The sequence below is a fragment of the Meleagris gallopavo genome, chromosome 20, assembly GCF_000146605.3.
Source record: "Meleagris gallopavo isolate NT-WF06-2002-E0010 breed Aviagen turkey brand Nicholas breeding stock chromosome 20, Turkey_5.1, whole genome shotgun sequence".
NCBI classification, from domain to species: Eukaryota; Metazoa; Chordata; class Aves; order Galliformes; family Phasianidae; genus Meleagris; species Meleagris gallopavo.
Genome location: NC_015030.2, coordinates 7,582,399 through 7,596,951, shown reverse-complemented (window position 1 = coordinate 7,596,951; position 14,553 = coordinate 7,582,399). Strand labels below are relative to the sequence as shown.

Genomic DNA, 14,553 nt, shown 5'->3' with positions numbered 1-14,553 from the left:
TCTAAAGGAAAGAAAACGAAGAGGAAGCAAAGTGCATGGGCCTTGGTTGTGTCAGGGCTGCAGCTCTTTGGGTGTTAGCTTGTCTGTGTGCTGCAGCAGGAAGGGTTTGGGATCTGTTAAATCACTCTTTGAGTCTGCATGGATGGGTCAGGCACATGAAAGACTTGGAGCAACAGCTTTTAAAAGGTGACAACATGATTGTGGATAAAGACTCGTGCCTTTCTCTTATCAATGGGAGGGACTGAAGTCTAAATTCAGGTCTTTGTGCTAGAAGTCCTTATGCAATCTTACTTTAAAGGGGGAAAAAACTACACGGAAAAAATAGCATACTCTCCAAGAAGAGGGATCAAGCAGTGCAGTGCATTTCTCTTGATAGCAGGATTTGCTTTTCACTAAAACGTTTCTGACTCCAGTGGTGTGCATCAGCCAGGTAGAGCAAGGGCCTCCGCTGGAGGGTTTGGAGCTGTGGTTTCTGGGAGCAGATCTGTGTGGTGGATATCATCAGATAAAACAGCTTGTGCACGCTGCCTTGCTGTGCTCTAGGGCTGTCCTTGCACTTCGCTGTTGTACAATCAATATTCAGAATATAATCCTTTCTTTTACAGAGTCAGGGGGCTTAATTCATCCCTGGAATAAATGGGCAGCTAACAATGGGCGAAGCTCAGCTTGGGTGCTGCTCTAGTTAATTAAAAAGAGTAGCATCGGGGGCCGAACTTGGCACACAGTGTTTCAGTGACTGGCTTCAGAAGCAGGGAAGAAAAAGGCTCGCTTAGCTCGCTGCATCCAGCTCTTCAAATGCAAATTAACCTGTCAACATCTGCATGCAGCCACTCCGGACAGCTGCAGAAGGAGCTCCCAGCACCCAGAGGAAGGGCTGGAAATGTTTCGTTGCAAACAGCTATTTTCTAGAATAATTTCTAGTAAATAAGAATACATTCGAAGTGGTAAACTGAGCATCTGCTACATGCAACGAATGGAGGACAGCATGTGAAAAGAAACATATGTCAAGTATGCACTTCAGATGCATTGACTGCTTGCTTCCAAAACACAGCAAGCCTAACCATATTTGCAGCAAACATGGAATAAAAATTACTGCTGCAGCAAAAAGAAGAATCTCAAGTTACTGCAGAATTTTCCCTGGGTGGAAGAGAAGAGTTCACTGCATTTCAGTGCTGGGCACCTTTCTGTGAGACGCAGCAGGAACTCCGAGCAGGTGCAGCTTTTGTTGAGAGCAAACAACATCCCCTTGCCCATACGTTTAGAAACCCAGCAAACTGAGTCAGGGCTGGAGACAAATCACACCACATTTGGCACGTAGAAGACATTAAAACACCTCTGTGCTTTTTTAAAGCCTCTGATATGACAGAGGAGACCGATATCCTTACTCCATCTGCTTCAGTGCAGCAGGAGTGGAGCTGCATGGCAGACAGGGCCGTGCTGGTGGAGCAGTGTCTGCAACACACCACGACCCAAGGCAGTGGCATTTCTGCAGTTCCTCGAGCCTCTTATCCTCACACAAAATCTGCTCTGACTTAAGCAAAGCTCTTGTTTACAAAACAAGTACAGGGTAAGGCCCCTTCAGCAGGCAAGAGAAGGAAAGATTGGTTTTCTGCTTTGAAATGTGCAACTCTTCTTTATGGAATAGCACACAGGGAGATTTTGCTGTCTCTCAGTGTAAAGACCACAGGGCAGCTGTGCTCAGATTGCTGCTACCTCCTTCTAGCAGTGCACCCCCATCAAACCTGGGATTCAGGCATTGCTTTCAGTCCTGCAGCCCTGCTCTCAGGGCGCTGCCATTTCCTCTTAAGAGGGATGGAAACCAGAATGGAAACAAACCACAGGCAGCTTCTGCAGAAACCACGTTGCTACGATAATGTGGTATAATTGATCAGGAGTCTGAAATCCCACCCTCATAAAAGCCTGCACAAGATAGCTCGTGCCGACACTTCTACTCATCCGTGGGTTTTCAGCCTGAATCAGAGCTGAGGAAATGGTAAAGGCATTTGTCTGCATCGACAGCACTGGTCTTCATCCCAATCACCTCAGTATAACACTGCATCCTATGAAGGAACCAAGGGATGGGCAGAGGAGATGGAAGAGAAATGCCTCTGGAAATTCTGGCACGCCTGATGCTCCAGGGAGAACTTCAGGAGCCACAAGCACTGCGGGCCCATTAGCAGCACTTCCACCTCTGTGTTGGGTTTCATTTCAGTATTTCTCCCACTAGATCCCAGGAGCTAGAATTACAGAAATGAAGCCTCATTGGATGGCCATGGCCTGGTGCAGAGCAGAGACGTTGATCCCCTGGGCTCACAAGCAGCCTGGTGGGTACGCTATTGAGGAGGAACTCCAAAAATTCAATTTCCATCATGCCCCTGGCCTTGCCTTGACATCTTCATTGCTCTGCAGCTAAATAAATACACTCCAGGGATAGCATAATAGCAATGTAAAACAGTGAATGCTATAGAACAGGGTTACCTAATGGTTAATTTAGAAAGGAACATATCATTAAAAACGTATGAAGGTGGCTACATATTGGTGCAGTATAAATATTTAAAGGGATGCCTCTCGTGAGGGCAGCATTCCAAGCTACACCTAAAAGAATGCGTGTGAAGGAAAATTAAAAGTATATTTCACCATTCAGACTTGTTTATCTGCCTTTGAAAGGCATTTTCAGCCCAGCTACCGAACATTAGTATGGGAAAGGATATCAGACGAAACTCATTTTTGGTGTAATTCTACCAAAGTCAGCAGAGTTAAACTGGAGATGTTTTTTCTGGCCTTTTAAATAGAGTGTAATTTTCTCCATGGATAGTTATTAAATGCTATTGAGAGAGATTGCTGCTGCTGCTGCTGTTGGAAAAGCTTTCTGGAGAGGTCACTCTGTCCCATGTGAATAACACCGGTGACAAATCAGGAGGTTTGCAGTTGTTACAACGTGAAGAGTCCCTGGGGGCTTCAACCACACGGCACAGCTCTGCCTGGCCCAAAGCTGAGAGTGTATCTGCTGGGAGTGGGGCTCTTCCAGCTTGACATCCTGCAATAATGCTGCCCACAGAAATTGCTTGAAGTCTTAGAGGGGGTACTGCAAAGGCACAGGAGGGGCTATTTTCTAAGCATACATTCTGAGCCTCGCCTGCTTCGTGTTCCCATTTTGGGGCTGGTTTGGCTTGCATCCCTTTCACCAGCTGCCCTAAGCACTGACCAATAAAGGCATTCCCCATGCTTAATTTGGAATCTAGAACCTACTGCATGTCTTCAAGACACGACGGACATTTTCAGGGTGCCTAAGCCCCAGACCAAAAAGTTCTGATTTTTTTGGCACTGAAGTACCCTCTGAGATTACTGTCTTGTGAGCAGTTCTCAAAAGGGAATCCAAGGATCTCAAGAGGTCTGCGTTGCCCCTCATGTGGAGCACTGAGCCAGGGACCTGAGCTGCATAGAAGAGCAGCACAGCATTCATCCTCCTACAAGGTTGTGGAGGCAGCTCCCCACCCAGCACGCGTATTTCCAGAGCAGCTCTTTGAAGGCACCTGAGTTTTCCTTTTGCCCACGTGGAGAGCTCAGCTCTCTGCCTGGAAGATGTAAGGAGCTCCAGTTTTAGGCAGTGCAGCCTGAAACTTCGGGCCTTGCATCAACCAAGGTAATAAATCTTGGCTAAACAGTGGGGCCGAGCTCAGGGTATTATTTAACCATTTTACAAAAAGCTTAACAAGAAAGACTCTTGGGATGAGAACAGGGGAACAGATGAGACCTCATAATTTATGTATGTCTTAACTTCCCACCGGTAAAATTAAAATGCAAAATAGCATCTCTAAACAAAATAGTTAAGCTCCATCCCATGAGACAGTTAAAAAATTAAAGGGCAAAGCATATAGCAGAGGATCTATTCTTACACTTGTAGCACTTTGGGCAAGATTGTAGGTATTTTCTCCGTCTCTTGCAGCTACAATGCTGAGCTCCAAGAAGGGATTTGTCTGTGTAATACAGCAAAGCTCAGCAATAATTACCCATTGTGCTATGTGATGAGCCATCCTTTTGGTTCTTCAGTAACCCGTGCACCTGGACTTTAACTAAAACCAAATAATATGCACAGAAAACATTTTTATGTAAGAGGAGGTGAACATCACTAAAAATCAGAGAGCCTTTGTATGGCATGCCAAACTGCTGAAGCGAAAAAATGTCTTCAGTGAAAGGGCTCAGATGTGAGCATGTTTCAGTGCACAGCTCCAGGAAAAACTCTGATAATAAATGTGAGCTTGTTATCGTTGCTTTTCAGTGGGAAGTAAAGCCGGAAGCAGGGTCGTGCTGGCTAATTGAAGCTTACATTTTCATTCAAGCACTGCATTTTAATTATAAACTGGTGACACAAGTGTCACTTAGTTCTTATCCTGTTTTAAGTGTGCATATGTATTAAAAATATTTTCAGTTATTAATTTATTCTTTCTATCGCGTTCATTATCCTACATTATGTCTACCAGGCACGTGTCTAATGACATGTTTGATACTCGCTAATTCTTATGCCTCTTTTAACGCAGGGCTTACACACACATTTTTTGCTGAACACGGTGCCAGTTGGCAACCGAAACAGGTGCGCATTCCTGCTATAAAATCAGCATTAGTAACCACAGACCCATATTCTGGCCAGCTGCAACCACTTGCTCAGCCCTCCCAGGGCACGGCAGCCACGCCAGGAGAGGGTCAGCCCATGGGAGCTGCATCCAGCAGTGCAGCCAGGAGGGGCCGGCATCGCTCCCCATCCCCAACCACGTGCCCTGGGTTCAGATCCAGAGCCCCGGGATGACTCAGAGTGCGGGCGGAAAATATCTGGCCTGCTTTTCCTTCTCTACCGGGTTCTGCTGCTGTGTCCAAAGACTGTCTACAGCTTGAACGCTGGCATTTATGTACGGAAATTAAAATAAAGTGAGGAAAAGGTTGCTGGAACTTGGCTACCAAGAGACATAAAATAAGTCATTATAATCAGACCAGGATTGCAGGTAAAAACAAGAGGAATATCCCTAGAAAGCAAGTTATGAAGGTAAACCCCTTTCAAAGCTACTAGCTAGAATGAGATAGCTATTTTTTGCTCTTAATTTGCCACCAAACTATAAAGAGGATTCTATTTTAATAAGTACTACCATAGCAGGACATTGCAAATGAATTGCTTGAATGGCTATAATTAGAAGTGATACTGAGAATGCAGCACCTTGCAGCACTCCTAAATACTACAAGTTTTATTTCAGGTCTTGCATCTTTAAGGATCTCAAAGCACCTCCCAGACTGTTTGCATTTGCCAGTGCTAAAGGCAAGGACGAGAGTACAGAGAAATGTGCATAGCAAAGGAGAAATGCATCAACCTCTGAAGCAAACCTTCAGTCTACTGAGGAGAACTTCAGCATACTGCCAATGTTTAATTGCCTCAAAGAGTTAATAATGTTGCTGAGCTTGAATTGCAGAGAACAAGCCATTGGTGGCTGGGCCTACATCAGGTGGTTTTCTCAGGTGGTCAAATGTGGGTAAAAACCCACGTGGGTAAAAATGCAATGCCACATATTGCAACTTGGTGTTTCACCTGCGCAAAGAAACCAACAGTAACTAATTCTGCATTAAAATGCACATGAGTATGTAAAGGAGCACTGATGTGGTTTGTCTGACTCCACGAGATCCATTGGACAAAGATGGTTAATGCCCACTATTGCCATCACTGAGTGACTTAAAAAGGAGCATAACTAACTTTCAGATCTGGCTGCCTTTGAAAACAGCCTAAATGTGACAAGGCAGTGGTTTGCCTCTGTGCAGCTGAATGCTGGGGCATGAAATTCTTAGGGAAAAAAGATTATCCAATATGTTGAGAATAGCCATCGTTGATATTCAGCGAGCCATCAGATAGGTGCATGAAGCTCTAAGATAGGTATATGCAGTAAGTTGTATTTCAGATTTGATTATATTTAGGCAATGTACCCCTGGCAAGATCCTATTTCAAGTCTTAATTGCGACATGCCATGGTTGCTTTTTAATGCCTCGCAGCAACAATAGATAAACTGTGCCTCTGGGAAGCAAGTAAGATGCAATAACAATCCCAGCATTATTGAATGCTGTACTTTTGGACAAGAAAAAATGTACAGCCATCCATATTCTCCACTAAATTGTATCATTTAAAATGGGTAAATGGGAGAAAATGGATCTGAAACCTCTGGTACAGGACTGACAGAGGCTTAAAACAGTTATTAGCTAATCAGAAAGAAAGCTGAGCAGCTAAATGTGGGTGGCAGCTCCTCAGTGGCCTGGTGCCCCTCCCAGCTGGGTTGGGTGCTTGTCACCCATGAATATCTTTGAAGTATTTGGCAGCAGTGAGCTAATGGGACTGGCTGAGTGAGAAGCATTCAAAGGGCAGAACTAAATGGCACAGTTCCAAAACAGCAATTAAAAGGGGTAATGCTGGAAAAAGAACAATAAAAGAGGTTAATTCATATCGGTGCCTGGATATCTGTACAGGAAATCCTGTGATTCCATACTGCACATCCCCGTTGTCCACTGCTTGGTGCTATGGCAGTGTATAACACAGCACTCCTTTACGTGCCATGGCTGAGAAAAAGCAGCTCTGTTCTATTGAAGAAGGACTCACCGTGCTGCTGGGAAGTTCTCTGCAAGCAGAAACATGGGTAAACACATGGGAAAGCAAATCTGACAGGTAGAGAAGAGAGAACCTCAATCTCATACTTTCTGACAGGGATACGATGATACGTTTTTGTTTTCTTCATCAGCAGGAGAGCACGGAGGCACTTGGGTGTTAAGGAAATTAAAAATCCTGGGTTTCAACCTGGGGCAGCCATTGGTTTTCTAAGAGCAGACTCTGGTTGGAAAGCTACTTTAGAAGGTGCCTTTTCAACAAAAGGAGAATTGTAACATTTCAGCGAGGAGAAAGAAAAAGAGAAAGAGAACAAAGATGTTCAGACTGCTGGATGCCACAGGAAGGAGGAGAAAGAGGGGCTGGACTATCTGCCAGGCTGCATCAAGAACTGCTCCAATGATTTCATTGCATTTGACCCACAGCATGCAACAACTGGCAAAAATGCCCCCAGATTTAAAGGGAAATCTAGCTGAAATCTGCCAGGACCAGGCCATCCATCCTGCAGGCAGCCTGCCCTAAGGCTTGCTATTTTGAGAGAATAGAGAGGCCACATATCATTAATATTATAACAAATCCCAATATAGGGAAAGCTACAGTCTGAATTTTTGCTCTGGTCCCCTCTGCGTGCCCCTCCACACAGCAAAACCATCGCTCCAAAAGAAAATATATGAGCCGAAGTCTGGAAAAGAGCCTCCTTTCACTACTAAATATTTAAGGTAAAATAAACTGATGCTGTTTGGGAGCAGAAACAAATAAATAAGGGCAATAACTACCTGGGAATGGAAGAGGGAGGACAAAATACATTGTAATTTAACTGGTCAAAATATGCCAAAGGAGTGAGACAGGTTAGTGCAAGGCAGAAAATAGAAAGAGGCCCTGTGTGGTATTAGAGCTCTCTACAGAAACATCCTTTTGTTCTGAAGCCATAAATGTGTAGCAGCCTCTCAGACATATGGGCAGTTGTGCATTTATCCTGTTTATTTTACTACTCCTGTGCATCCTGCCTTGCCATCTGTTGGTGAGAATTCGGATGCCGAGCCGTAAGTCTGAGACATAATAAATACCAATAAACAGAAATCCAAAATGAAGGCATGCTCAAAGTAATGCTTTGAAGCAGGACCAGTTTCTCAGGGTGACAATGATGTTAGAAAGTATGATTTATTTCCTGAGATGATTCTTGGCTCAGAAAAGACAGAGCAGCAGGAAAAGGTCCAATTGAAGGGGCAGATCTATGATCCCTCCTCTTATATTGGCTTCCTATTGGCATAATTCCACCAGCTTCCTAGAAAGCAGTTTAACTTTACGTAGGTGGAAAACCAGACTTAATCCTGTCCCTCAAGGAAGACATGCTTGAACACAAAATGTTGCATGTATAAAACATAAGTTGCAAGCAAAATGCTTCAAAACCAGTTAAACTCATGTTCGTACACCTTTTCAGAGCTGGGCAGCCCTACCACCACGTCCCACTTACTCCAAATTGTCTTTTTCCTTTTATCAGCAATATGAGGGGATAGCGGACGGGAGGAAGCGCAGTTAGCCTCCAGCCAGGGCCAGGGAGCTAAAGTGCTGGCCTCTGATCACACAGCTAATGCAGCAAAGCCCAACCACCTCCTGCCTCTCTGCTGCCATTCCTGGGATGCAGAAGTCACACGCTGACCCCACAGCCCAACATTTGGGTGCACAGAGGTGTCGGTGACCGACTGGATTACATTGAGTGCACACGTGCTCTGTGCCAAAAGAATTAGAAAAGGAGATGAAGGCACAGGACTCCTCCTGCAATAGATTTCTAGAATTGCTTGAGTTGGAAGGGACCCTTAAAAGTCACCTAGCCCACATCCTGTGCAATGAACAGGGACATCTACAGCTCGATCAGGGTCCTGAGAACCTTTTTCTCAGAGCCTTCTTCTTCTTTCCCTGTTTCTGTAAAGATGCATATAAGTACAGATTGGAGATGTTGGGTGCACACTCCTTATCCCACAGACTTTGAGGGGGTTCACAATTTCTGCACCTGCCAGACCGTGACCAAAGCTTCAGGTTCAGCAGCACAACACGAGCAGAGGTAACACAGGCTGACACAATGCATACGAAAGCACCCACTGGAGAAATAATCACTATGTTGATATTTTATGGGAACAAAAGCACATTGTCACGTTTGCCTCCTTTACCAGTTGACACCAGCGAGGGTCAGCAGAGCTGCCAGGAAGCAGGGCCAGCCCTGAGGAGGTGCAATAGCTGTGAGCTCCTGCCAGGATCTAAAATAAGTAATAAAAGCCCACGGCGGAAGGGTCAGTAAAAGGTAATGGCAGCTGGAAGGAGCCCAAAGATTACATTACATTACATTGCAAAGGTCACCGAGAACCCCAAAATGACTTACTGTGGCTCTGACAGATGCTACCACTAATACCATCTGTCAACCAGCTGCAACACGCAGTGTGATTATATGCAGAGTGAAAAAAGCAGCTCGAGAGCACCGCAGCCACAGGTAGCCCATCCGCATCGCCCAGCACATCCCCAGCCCTTCACACGATGCTTCTGAAATGTAGGTAAAAGTGCCTATTATCCACATTACATCTTGCACAGATGAGAAAGCTTTACAGCTGGATTACAAATTTGCTTTCATGAGTTTACAGCCTTCGGGGAGTATCACTAATGCACAGAAAGTCTTTGGGTTCCAAGTTTTGCGTTGGGTTAGCTGGCATGCTGAGAGCCACAGAGAAAAACCAAAGCCCTTGTGTAGCCTGATAGCTCCCTATCGGCTATATAGTAGATCATGTTCAAGAAAGCAAATTAATTCATTAAAGTGACATATATTCAGTCAATTAGCTTCAGATCTCTGTTTCATATAGTGTCTCAGGAAGAGTGGCTGTTTTGTTATATCGGTACAGTCATTTGAGAACTTCTGTTACTAATGTTCCAGGAGGTGTATTTAGGAGGTCTTTTTTCTTTTTTTTAACAGAATAGCTAATCCCTTAGCCCAGCTTCTGCTGATAGTTCCTCCAGCAAAAAAAAAATCTCAGTATTTTAAAGTACGTTTTACTACAGACCATATTTTAAAAAGACTGAGCTCTGCTTCTCTAAAGATCGCTCCAAACTCTGAAGCTCTCTCTCCAGCAAATGGAACACAACAGAAAGAAATTAACCTAACAAGGCTGTCAGGAATCACTCAATCACTTTCTGACAAAACCCCACAGCTTCAAACACTGCTGAAATGATGTCGGTGGAGCTCTGAAGATTGCATTTAAAAACAATCAATGCAGCATGAGCTCTTCCCCAGCACGTGTTTTACCAAGGAAACGAGATGGTGTAAGCAGAATGTATGGAAGGAAAGAACGAAATCATGGGCTGAAGATCAGAAAAACCCTTCTCTAATGTGTTTAAACTGGTTTTGAAAGACTTCTGGATAATAGTTCACCTAGGTCCAACACGTCCTTGTGCCTGTGGATTTAATCTTCAAAGCAGGTCTTTACTGATACTACGCTGATACAGAACTTGCTCTTAGACAAATACAACTTTGGAAATAACATTTGAATACAAAGCTTGCATCATTACAAGTCGTGGTGAGGTTAACACTTTCTCTCAGTGCTTTGAGAATGCTAAAGAACATTGATTCTCTTTGGATGAACCATTACTTTGCAATAGTATGGATGGACAGCAGCCTTCTTTTCTTTGCTTGTCTCAACCTTCTGTAAAAGCATTTGTTTTTGCATTCAGCATGCACGTGTACCACGTATGTGAGACTTCATCCAAGCCAGATGACTTGCAAGTAATCGTGCAAATGGGCATTTGTGCAAGTTTTCAAGTTACAGCTGATTTGCCCAATCCTTCCTTCTGATAGCAAACACTTTAGCTACTTAGACAAATGGTTCCACGTGAACTAAATGGCCAACTGCACCACTTAAAAATAAATGGCAAACAGGGAATACTGAATGCAGTAGACACAATGGATTCAAAGCCATTCATATTCTGAAGTGTTTAATAAAATACTCTTTGAATAAATTTAAATTACAAGTACATTACTTGATTTCGTATCTAGATGTCATGGGGCCTGCAGAGCTCCCAGTTTGAGCAGTCCTATTAACTTCAGCATGATTGTTCAAGAAGATAAGCAGTTTCAGTGGATAAAGCAGTGCTTTAAAATCTTTTCTTTTTTTTTTCTAAGCAAATACTTTAATAGCAGATCCTCCTGTGAGTAAGGCTGTGTGGGGCTTACATAGCAGAGCTGGGCATTTACCATGGGAATGAGGGCTGCTGGAAAATTATAGAGGTGAAATCCTTCAAGTCAACTTGGCCACAAAGGGATTATTCAGCCATGTGAAATGGGGCTGATTTGCTCCTATTATTATCATTCCCAGGCTGGGATGCAGACTTCAGGTAAGTCAAGACAGACACATGAGGACTTCATCAGAAGCTTCTCTCTCCAGTGAAGATTTGTCTTTAGCCATCAAAACTCAAGTTAACATACATTTGTCATGGTCCCAGGAAACCAAAAACCAGCTTTGCCAAAGAGCCCCCTGCTCATTTCACTGCAAAGACTTGATTGAATGGCACCTCATCCTGCTGTACCCATATTTGTACCAAGAACTATTGTAAACAGTTTCCTACTTACATAATTACCATAGCTGTAAGTCTTCAATCCATGCAGAAATACTGCTATTGCTTAAAGACCGCTCAATGAGCCTCCTACTTCCACCTCTGATAAACGAAGAGAACTGGGATTGTACAGGTGAGAATTGGAGTGGTGTATCATGAGTGATGCTTCTTGAGTGACTAAGCTCCGTAGCAGTACCCACTGTGAGTACTAAAACATGAAGGACAGCCGCAGCTCCAAACAAGGACAGCAGGCTGGAGCCCTAAATTGTATCCCTTCAGTCACCATTATGATGATAATTTCTGGTAAAGTGTTATCCCAAAGAAGAAAAGCAGAAAACTGTTGAGGAACACAAACTGGTTTTCTTGGAAGGCTCTTCTTTGTCCATTCTGCTCCGTTGATTCTGTTTGAAATCCTGCGGTTTGGGACCCCAAGCAGGTGACAGCTCACATACAGAGTGCAGATTGTTTTATGGATGGAGTTCAGAAACATTTTGGTGGAAAATTTCAACTGACCTGAAATTTACTCTGTATAACGCTTTATTCACATCGATAGCGATAGAAGAGGCTGGTCAAGATGCTTCCTGCTTGTGCACATTTATGTCTGAAATACACCGTTTTTTTGAGATGAGCGAAACGGTGCTTAAGACCATCACAGTAAATTAAGTAGGCTTTTATCATTATTATCCCAAAACTCGGAAAGATTGTCCTAAAAATAGGTTTGAGGACAGACCATTTAATCATATGTAAAAATCTATAACTGAAATGATTTTCTTGCTGTGTACCTCCTCGGAGCTGTAATTATTACATTGATTTTACTAAAAGACCCATCCACTCAGGATGAGTGACGTTCTGAAACAACCCGGGGGTGTTTTCTTCAATCTGCCTCCAGAAATGGTTAATTTATCTCATGAAACAAAGGAACCTTTCCATCTCGAAATCAAAGTCCCACAGCTCAGTCCAGAACATAAATATCTTCATGCATCTACGTATTGTTTCTTACAGAGAGAGATGATACAGAAAGTGTGAGAAAGAATGCAAAGAATGCAATCCCTGCTTCTCATATTTGTGAGCAGATGATTTTTCTTTTTTTTAAGATTATTCATTCTGAGCACATATTTGACAACTTTTTCATTTGATTAAGAGCACTTCAATTTTGGAAAAGAAAAAAACCGAAACACTCAATTGCTGTTGGGTGGAGGGGTCACATGAAACACTTTTGTCACCTGAAGCGATGAGGGTTTAAGGACCACAGCCGCTCAGTGTGATCTTTCCACAAATTCTCTTGCGAACAAAATGTGCTCAGCAGGTAAAGGCTTTGCCTGGCGCATGCAGTGAGCACAGGGCTCAGAGCATCGCATTGCGTGCAGCACTGCCCCTGCCTCACAACCTCACCGACTTCTTATTTTACAGAGTTCTGACTTAAGCCCCGTGGAAATCCAGGCAAAAATCCCACTGCCCTCAGCCAAAGCTGCACTTTGTTCCAATGAATGAGATTCCTGGAGGACCATGCTGAAACCGCGACTTTGGTAAACTCAGGTATCTCCTGCAGAAGACAGGCCCAGCCCAGCAAAGCTCGATTCCAACATGCTTATTTGCCTTGACAAACAGAGCCTGGGGCACACCAACAACTCAGCAAAGACCACCAGTTTTGGGTGGAGGGTGCTCAGCATTACCCAGGCGAACACAGATGCGCTCAGAGGCAAACCCACATCTCCCAGGTGTCAGAAAAGCCCACGCTAAGAGTTACATTTCTTTACGAGTTCCAAAGCCAAGCTTTGCTGTCACCAGCAAAACTTCATATTTCTGTAATTCTTTCTCCTTTTTTGGTCTAAAAATATTTACGCGTCCTACAGCCATTTTACATTATCCCTAGGTAGTAAATGTGATAGTTGAAGTGAAAAATGTTCGTTACGCTGTAGCCTCAGATGGTTAGGACAAGGAAATTACAAGAGACATGGCAATGAGGTGTTCCTGCAGTTCCACAGCTTTTTTCTAAAGAAAAACCTCAGAATACAGCTGGACTGGCTGGGCTGAGCCATCTGTCAGTTAGAATAAAGCAGGATCCCAGGTCTGTAAAGTTCACATATGCTAAGTTGCACCGAGATCGATATGCCAAGTGCATTATTATGGCATGACAGACCCAGGCATCCTCCACCCCCATGATCCCCAAAGCAGCTCTGTGAATGCCTGCAGCATGTGCTGTCTTCATCCAGCACAGCTGGACTGGGGCTGGTGGTGGTCTGCTGCCAACACCCAGTGCTATGGATGCTCCGATGTCCCACAGTCACAGCTCTACGTGCTCACTCGGCAGATGTTGGCTCACATCTGGGCTTTGCTATCAGCTATGTCAATTCTTCCACACACCCATGTGCTTCTTTGTCCCAGCAGTTACCCGCAGTATCTTCTCTACAACTCCCTTTTCAGGGATGGAGCCACGTGTTTGGGCTCTGTGGGGAGCGGGGTGTGCCTCTGCCCACTGCAGCCATACGCCACAAATGCTTCTATCTGTTAATGTTGTTCTGTGCCTGACCCTTCGGCTGGACTAAGTCATCCCGAACCCATGCTGAAGCAAAAAACAGCAGCAACATCCTATAATGTGTTCCCAGTGCCTCTGAGGGTATGCAAGAGGAACTTGGGTTCCCACTGTCCTACCAAAGACCTGCAGCCAAACCCTCAGACCCCCGAGGCCAGCACCTGGCCAGTTCCCAGCCTTGCAGCCTGTAGTGCTCAGAAGCCCCCAAAGCCCCAACACTGCGTGCAGTCCCCCCAGATCCCTGCAACCCATGGGTACGGGATGCAATGGGGGGGGTTGCCCCAAAGGCACAGCTCCCCCGGGCCGAGCTCCGCATCCCGCCGCCCGTTCCCATGGCAATCTCGGAGATGCCGGTTGCCACGGTAACGCCATCCTCCTCCTCGGCCGTGTCCGAGACAGCGGCGCGGCTCCGGCGGAGCTCTGCCCGTGGGCTCCGGGCACAGCCGCTGCCCCCGGGAAGTTGCTTCCCCCACGGTCACGGCGCGGCTCCCCGGTACCTTCGAGGCAGCAGATCCTCCAGAGCCCCGAATGCGTAAGGTCGCCCCTCGCTTTCCTCGGCGGTCCCTGCGCTTCGTCCGCCGTGATGTTGGTGCCGTTGCAGATGTGCGCGCTGGAGTACAGCCAGTAGTCGGTACCGATGGCGATGGCCATGAGGCTGAAAGCGGCGAAAGCTCCCACCGTGGTCAGCAGCATCTGGACGCCACGGTCACACCACACCATGGTGCTTCATAGTCCCCGCACGGGGCCGCACGACACCGCCCGGCAGCCGCCGCCGCCCGCGGGAGGCAGAGCCGAGTCA

General features: G+C 45.3%; 1 protein-coding gene across 1 annotated transcript in view; it reads right to left on the bottom strand.

Moving 5' to 3' along the window:
* CACNG4 (calcium voltage-gated channel auxiliary subunit gamma 4) overlaps window positions 1-14,547 on the bottom strand; it is a 35,319-nt gene extending 20,772 nt beyond the window's left edge. The window contains exon 1 of the mRNA XM_003211530.4: window positions 14,252-14,547. Within this exon, the coding sequence (XP_003211578.2) occupies window positions 14,252-14,474 (223 nt within the window). The 5' untranslated portion in view covers window positions 14,475-14,547. The remainder of the gene's footprint in view (window positions 1-14,251) is intronic.
* Window positions 14,548-14,553: the final 6 nt, after the last annotated feature.